We start from the raw sequence: 7,846 nt of genomic DNA, 5'->3' as shown, positions 1-7,846 counted from the left end.
GCAATGTAACACAAAGCAACCTTCATATCACCATTATAGTTCAACATATCACAACTTCCAATGGATGCGGTGAGATCACGAGCAGCTCATCCAGCTGGACATTGAGAAAAAACATAAAGGGTTAAGAGTTTCTAACAAAGTGTGCAATGTGCGCTTACCGAGATAACAGAAATGCAAGCCAAACTAGAGACGCATTCAAAACATCACTCTCATTTTTGTTTGGGTTTGCAAGGAACGTTTTCAATCACACAGAAAATGCTGCTCAATGTGATTGTGCAGCCTCCGAGGTGTGTAATCTATGAAGATGCTCCACATGATTCACAGCAAAACTCCTATATCATATACACAGAAAAGATACCTGAGCTACATTTCAACTAATACCAACAATCAAGGACCATTTTTATCCTTCTTTGTATTCAGCATAGTCTGCTATCAGTTTGGCACCCATAATTCGCACCTACATATGTACCGTTCACAAAACAACATGCATGGCATGGTGTATAACACAAACTAAGTGATTTCAGGTTATGCTTTACCCTTCGCCATGTTGCAAGGATTTTGAAGGCGTATATGCGCATCAAATATTATAGGGCATTGCCCGCTTGTTGTTTTACACCCTTACCAGTCGACGTCGCAGTCGACGTCACAGCACTGCAATCTCTCCGCGGCCACCACCGGCTGCATGTCCGCCAGCAAAACGTCCCCAAAAGTACTGGTGTATTTCAGCGCACGTCTCGTTGAGCTCAAAGTACCATATATAAATTCCCTTAAGCATAAGCTGACGAGACTAGCCTCTTTCGTTCAGCAGAATCTGTCGGGCGGTGCGACGGTCCTCACTCATGGTTTCCAAAGCTTTGCTCACCATCTCATCCAAGGTGATCGAACGCGTTTTTGTTCGAATCGGTGCCCTGCACATGGGACAGAGCCCATTCGCCTGCTCAACTGATGAAACGCAGCTGCCGCAGAAGGTGTGCGCGCAGCCCAGCGTTGTTGCCTCGACGAACATTTCCAAACAAACGCTGCATATGAGTGTGCTTTCCAGCTGTTCGGAGCGTGCTAGATCCTCCTCTCTCCTCTTACGACGCTCCTGATCCAGTTCATCTTGCAACTTTTTATGTTCTTCAAGCAGGCTACGACGTTCTTCAATCTGTGCCAGGCGTTCGTCCTGCGTTTTCTCGAAATCCAGTTCCAAACTTGATAGCTTTTCGTTTAAGCCGGTTACGATATTCTCATATTCAAAACTATTTTCAGCAGCGACCAGCAAACTTCGCTCAAGGCTGTCTCGCTCCGCCAGAAGCTTTTCATATGTTTTAGAAAAAAACTGCCCTTGTTCCTCAGCCAGCAGTGTTTTGTGTTCCGCCTCCACCTGAATAGCATCTTTTTCCTTTTCTGCGATTTTGAGCTTAATTTCGTTTTCTTGATTGATTTCTGCCATCTTTGAAAAACTTTGCAACGCCTCGTCCCTCTCATCCATAACCTGAGCATTTCGAATTTCCTGTCCTTGATCTGCGTTCTCTTGTTGCACTGAACGACGCATGTGACCACCAGATGGTGGGCACAGGGGGGCAGTTGGATGGGTTTCTACTCCAGCAATGCCAGCGGTCTCGATATCCTCACGAACGATAGAAAGTGCGTAAAACGGGTTGAGCCCAAAGAACTCCAGAACAATTTTGTTATGCCAGCTGTTCAGATGATGATCATGCCGGCACCTGGCCCCGTAAGTGCAGTTGCCGCGGGCGAAGTAGTAACAGCAATGGAGCTGCTTGCAACCGGCCAATGTACACCCGTTCGAGTTGTACCGGCGACAAACCCGAGGTCGCAGTGGCCAGTTTCGTAGGCTACTGATGACTTTTGTGAAGATTACGTCCCCCAAGCCGCAAGCTGTCAGTATCTGGGCGTTGTGCGCGTTGGCCAGACTGTGACTCAGCGGCGGGGTTTGCCTGCACTGCCTGCCCGGACAGCGGCCCATGACATGGCGGTAGCACAGGTGTACGAACGGACATTCCCCATTATTGCAGCTGTTGCAGTTGTACGCAAAGCAGACAGACGGAACGAGGCTCCGAGTGAACCTGTTCTTGGGGGCGTACTTCATCTGGAGCATTCTCAGCAGGTCTGGATATTGGTCGGGTGTCCATCCCAATCTGAACAGACGGTTTCGTGTTCCTGGTGTTTCCAACGAATGCGTGAGACGGCACCTTTCTCCGTAGCGGCACTCACTGGTGACGAAGTGATAGCATATATGAAGAGCAGCACAACGCTCCCTGTCACATCCTTTTGGGCTGTTGAAATATGAACAAATGACAGGGAGTTGCTTTTCAGACGATCGAAGGCCGTCTTGCCTTCCTCCGGTTGCCATGACAGCTGCTGAAACGGACGCAGATTGTCATACGAGTGCCATGACGTGAAGAAGAAGGCGGATCCACAATGAGAAGCTCGCGGAAATACGAAAATGATATTTGCGTGACTGGAATGCGTACGCCTGTCTCGACCATATGAGGTATACAGAAACAATTTTTGTTGGAGGACCGCAAATAAAATATTGTTGTTTTACTCATGTGTTGCGTTAGTGGTCGCAAGACCCTGCATCCGTGGTGTTGAGTACAGAAGGCCTGTGGTAAGGATGGCAGAGCGCGCAAAGAGCGTCATTTTATGTTTCAAATCATAGTGACATTTAACACGCGCCCGGGTGGCCGACTAGATACCCTTCGCTCGGGTGGAGGGGGTCAATTTGACCCCCCTGAGATCTCGGGAACTAACAAAGCCAGAGACACCAAATTCACAGGGTGTGTTGACCTGTACGTGAACTCACTTAGGTCAAAGTTTTAAATTCCTAGCTCATGACCTTCGGGTCAAAAAAGGTCAATCAAGGTCAAGTTTCAGGTTCGTTTCCAAAGTGCCCCCCAGAACGTAGATAACCGTTTCTAAGCAAAAGGTCACATTCTCTCCAAGGTCAATGACCTTGTTTGACCTTTTGAACGTCAAGGTGACAAAAATCATACAAGACTGCTTTGAGTTTTGCACTTGACTAAGCGACAAAGATGACGCTAGGCAGTATGTTCCTAAAACAAAATGTTGACCTACGTCATTTTAGGTCAATGACCTATTCTGACCTCTGAAGAAGTTCATGGAGGATTTATAATGTAGTTCCTGCTGTCAATAAACTCGAAATGAGCACCAGAAACTATCCCATACAGCAAGCCCTTGAGTAATAAAACAGGTTGGTTTGGACCTTGGTGTGACCTTCACACCTGACCTTTGGTCAAATTAATTTGCTCATTCAACTGTTGTGCTCCTACGGAAGTCTCTCAGATATGTATGGCTTCGTCTAACACTCTGTTGTTGGATCAGATTGAAGGATTCCCTGGAAATTGCCTTCGCTGAAACCATGGTCTGACGTTGACCTGCCATAGGTCAGCGACCTTACAAGGTCCATATATATTTTGATGCCAAAGGATGCACTATTCAATTGTCTACAGCTATGCACAATTTGGCGCGTCTACGCCGTGCCGTTAGGAACCCACTCGGAAAAAAAACATTTGGGGGCTCAATTTGACCCCCCTCCTGAGCGCGTGTTAATCGATTCGACGTGTGGCATCCAAAACTGCGATTTCTTTTGGGAGTGATGGAAATCGTCGGCGCAGAATGTGGCTCTACGTGATATAAGCAGCACACCTCATGAATATGGGGGGCGCCAATTTCTCAAATGGTCATATGTTTATGCATCTTTTGGTCTGTGGATCTCAAACGAATACCATGGATGAGACGCAGCCGATGGTTGCCCCTTTCACGTCGCTCGCTCTAAACAGTGAACGTACATCACTTCCAGATTACCCACACACAAGGAACTGGTGGTAGCCAAGGTTACAATTCCCTAAACGTCGCAAACGAACGTTAGCGGTCAAATGTCCTCTGCGGAGCCTAATCCAGTGGTTCATTTTTGAGATTCGCTCACCTAATACTGTACACCCATTTATGTCGAAATGGGAACGAGACTACCCAGCTCGTAGAAGTCCATACTGGAGCATATGTTTTTGATACCTTATGCCCAAAACTCATATGTTCTAAACATAAAAAAACACGACGTCAATAATGCTTCACGATAATACGACAGCAACAGAGCACACTAGCACTTAAAGGTTCGTTTACACCGTGCTGCGTGCCCATCTATAGCGAAATCGATGGAGACCCGAATATCGACGTCATCTTGCACCCTATCGCCTATGGGTTTTAAAAGGGAATGCCCGACATTTGATGATAATGAGGTAAGCATAAGGTGTGATGAGGAATGGTTTTAAGTGCAAAAGACCGCTCCAGACAACACATTTTCACCAACTGGCAATAGGCCCCTGAATGTGTCATCGTTTGATTGCGTTATCAGTCATTTCTTCCGGCGCTTCTACACTATTTACTTGCATTCACAGACGCTGTCACGGCGCTTTTCTGACTTTATTTTATTCACAGCCTGATTTCCAATATAGGTCGTACCACTGCCCGAGCTCCTGCGTCATTTAGCACAAACGTGATTCTTGTTCAGAACTTCCATTAAATGAAGTAGGGGTCTTAGGCCAATTGACGTCCGTGGAAGCCAGAAATCGTGCTGGCATACGCCAGACACGAATAGTTCAATGATAATATTTTTCGCTGTCCTGAACGCTACTTGGCCAGTGAAGTGACAGTATTCTAATGACTTTTCCGTTGTATCATGCACACCCGGGTGACCTTGAAATATTTCGCACGAAAAAGTCTGCAGAAGCTCGATGATATCAAGCTCAGGAGCTAGTTAGCTTCGAGCAATAAAAAGGATAGGGCTGTGAGCAACACGAAATTGCCTTTAAAATGGTTGCCTTGGTTCAGACCCATATACAAACGTGGAACACTACCTTTAAATTGCCTTACGAATAAAACGGTTGAAAGGTCAGCTGGTGACTAGTTAACGAAGGTCCACCCAGGCCGGGGCGGCCACATTACACGGCACGTAAAACCCTCCACATTCCTTTCTGGCGAAAAGGTGAAGGCAAAATTAACCGTCGAACTGGACGGCATGACTTAGGTGGCAGGTTTAGGGTACACACAACAAGCTATGCTTAGCAGGCACTGTGAGCCCAAAGTCACCCATGCAAACCATTCGGAAAAATTATAAAAACTGTCACGCTGTAAACGATGCGTAAAGACACATATCTGCTTTATGCACGTGAGGAAGTGAATCACTTTTCCAAATAAGTGGGGGGGGGGCCCTGCCGGTAAGGCTGACCTGATCTACCCGAACCTGATTTCTCCTGCATTTCAGACACTCAGATTTGTGATCTCGATGCCAAGGACACAATTGCTTAAAAAGAACTCCGCCTACGGCAAGCTCCAATTTATTTTGAAGCTTTGCTCCCACTCCTCGACTGTGAAATCCTGTGTGCGCCCTTGTTTAACAATGCCTACATCTACTTCAAAAAGAAGTCAACAGGTGGAACACAAAATTGTCCATGTGTGAACCCCGGTTTATAAGATGGTAGGCTGTGCAAACAGGTAAATGCGACCAAATGCTGTTGCACATCCAAGTGCATGTTTGGTCACAATTGAGGTGTTATTTCGTGAAAACTCTATATGATACTATGTACGTACTCAAAAAGTACTATGTAATACAACATTGACGCAAAGCTTAAAGTGGTGTCTTCATGTAGGCATCTAGTGTACCAGCATTATAGGGATTTTTCTGGGTTTTATTTTGCTACATTGTCTTTGCCCACATTCATTGTTTGGGAGGGGGGCTTACAGCGAGTGTCCCACAGTTCTATGGGGTTTCGAACTGAAATAGCAGTAGCCAAAAGAGCATTCAGTGCGATTCCCAGCCGTGCCATTTTAAAGACCTAGATTAGACCTAGATAGAAAGATCATTAGAAAGACAAGATTGTGAACAACACCGAAAAGTGTTAAAGGTGGCTGCTTTAGTTCAAAACCCCATATAAATATGAAACAATCCCTTTAACCAATATAAAATGTATACGACACCGTGCGATGGCGGGGCTATAAAGCTAAATCAGTAATAAAGAGCACCATCACTTTGTTATCCCAGTAAAGATGAGCTGCGCACACGAACACAGGACATAGTGGAAATGTTTGCTGTTGTCTTCGAAGAATTATGTTTGCCCTGGTCAGCTGGTGCCGCGTCTTCCGCATGCCTGTTGATGCGTCTATATATCGTCTGCGCAGATGACCGCCCGTATTCCCTTTAAAGGGAATGTTCCCGAGTTGAAAATAGTGAAGGAAGCATCAGGTGATGAAAACAACTCGCTCGTCACTATTTTCATGCTTATTTTAAAATGAACAACTGATCTAGACAGCGCAGCTTCTCTGTTAAGTAAATATGTTTTTCAATCCGTCATTATTTGATTACGTCATGGATCCCTGCACAGTATTCATTGAGAACCAACTAACGGCCGTTAAATGCAGAAATCGTGTTCACGAACGCCAGATGTGAATGGCTTGACATTTTTATTGGCCTTGATCGCTGCATGGCTAATGAAATGCCAGGATTTAAATAACGCTAATATGGCGTCATGGATACCTGGGTAACCTTGAGATAGTTTGTTCGAACAGGTCTCCACATCTTTGTTTGCATGTAGCTACAAAAAATCTGCGGTTTAGGTTCTCAGCAGAGCATGACTGCAAATTGTACCGAATAATCTTCAAAATGTCTATTACAGTTCAAACACCATCTAAATGTGAAATATATACACGCACGCACCCTCCTATCTCATCGATCGTTTGCAAGCATACGGCAATTAGTTAACAGAACACAGAACTACACAATTGCACAGAACTGAGGCGTACCTAGCAGGAAGAGCGGCACACGTGACCGGCGAGTGGCGGGGGCCGACTGTTCTGCGCGTCCGTGGCAGCCCAAACGCCCCGGTCGTCTCGGGTGTCAGCCAGACGGCGCAGCACCTGACTCGGCCTGCGCCACCGCTCTGTCGTCGCATCGTCATGCAACGCCGTCCGGCCATTTGCGTTGGCATGATGGCAGCGGCGGGGCCAGGACGGGCGTCTTGGCGAGAGGTCCGCGCTGCCGCACCAGACGCGCCCGAGGAGCGGCACGCGCTGGCGGACGTCTTCCCAGCCAGGTGCATTCCGGAATTCAGGGTCCAAGTTTACCAGTCGCCGTGAGCAACGCGTGCGGGCGTGCCATGTGGCACGAATCAGCCGGCTCGCGCCCCTGGTCAGTGACGTCACTGGGAGTCGGGACTGAGTGCTGCGCCGATTGCTCGGTATCCCCCTTCCCATCGTTCATGCAATGTTTGCAGGACAAAGGACAAAGCAGGATAGGCCACCGGACGAGGCGGCAGATAGTACAAAATAGGGTGCAGGACAGAGCAGAGCAGACAGCAGGACAAAGCCGAGGACAAGGCTGTGCGAAGAACACCCTGCCGTGTAACCCTCCGTCCCGCCCCGTCCTGCCCCGCCCGACATGGCCCGGTTCTGGCCGTCCCGTCCCGCCCTACCGTTCCGTTGCGTTTGCGGTGCGGTGCACCACGGCGCGGCGCGGGAAAGTGTACGGCGGTACAGGACAGTAGCAAGTATGTCTCGTTCTCTCCTCCAGCTGTCCTTACACTTGATTTATCTCTCGCCTCTCGTATTCTGCCATCTGTAGTAGGCTTTACATTCCCCCCCCCCCCCCCTGCCCTTTGTCGTACTCTGCCTTACTTCCATGGTGTCATTTGTGTGCACTGTGTTCTCCATACTGCCCGGTTCCTGTCCTGCGCAGCCCTCCGCCCTGCCCTGTCTTGTGTCCCATCTTCTGTTTACTGTCCATTATCCCCTGCCCTGCACCGCAGGTTTGCTCTTGATGTCCGGCATC

The 7,846-nt window shown here is 47.9% G+C and overlaps 1 protein-coding gene across 2 annotated transcripts; it reads right to left on the bottom strand.

Annotated features, from left to right (window-relative positions):
• Positions 1-702: 702 nt before the first annotated feature.
• LOC119110628 (E3 ubiquitin-protein ligase rnf8-A) lies at positions 703-6,951 on the bottom strand. Of its 2 annotated transcripts, none has more exons than XM_037234530.1 (2): positions 6,823-6,951; positions 703-2,364 (listed from the first exon to the last, which is right to left on the bottom strand). In XM_037234530.1, exon 2 carries the CDS (start codon positions 2,354-2,356, stop codon positions 788-790), a length of 1,569 nt encoding a protein of 522 aa, XP_037090425.1. In that variant the 5' UTR covers positions 2,357-2,364; positions 6,823-6,951; the 3' UTR covers positions 703-787. The 2 variants fall into 2 exon arrangements, with proteins under 2 accessions (XP_037090425.1, XP_037090424.1); XM_037234529.1 differs by having other exon boundaries at positions 703-2,361.
• Positions 6,952-7,846: the final 895 nt, after the last annotated feature.

This window comes from Pollicipes pollicipes, unplaced genomic scaffold (assembly GCF_011947565.3).
Source record: "Pollicipes pollicipes isolate AB1234 unplaced genomic scaffold, Ppol_2.1 Scaffold_7231;HRSCAF=8579_pilon_pilon_pilon, whole genome shotgun sequence".
NCBI lineage: Eukaryota > Metazoa > Arthropoda > Thecostraca > Pollicipedomorpha > Pollicipedidae > Pollicipes > Pollicipes pollicipes.
The sequence above is the reverse complement of the archived record's forward strand: the minus strand, read 5'-3'. Positions and strand labels throughout refer to the sequence as shown.

Bases quoted from the DNA above. Each gene is read 5' to 3' on its own strand.
- LOC119110628 (XM_037234530.1), bottom strand. From the start codon at position 2,356: ATGGCAACCGGAGGAAGGCAAGACGGCCTTCGATCGTCTGAAAAGCAA.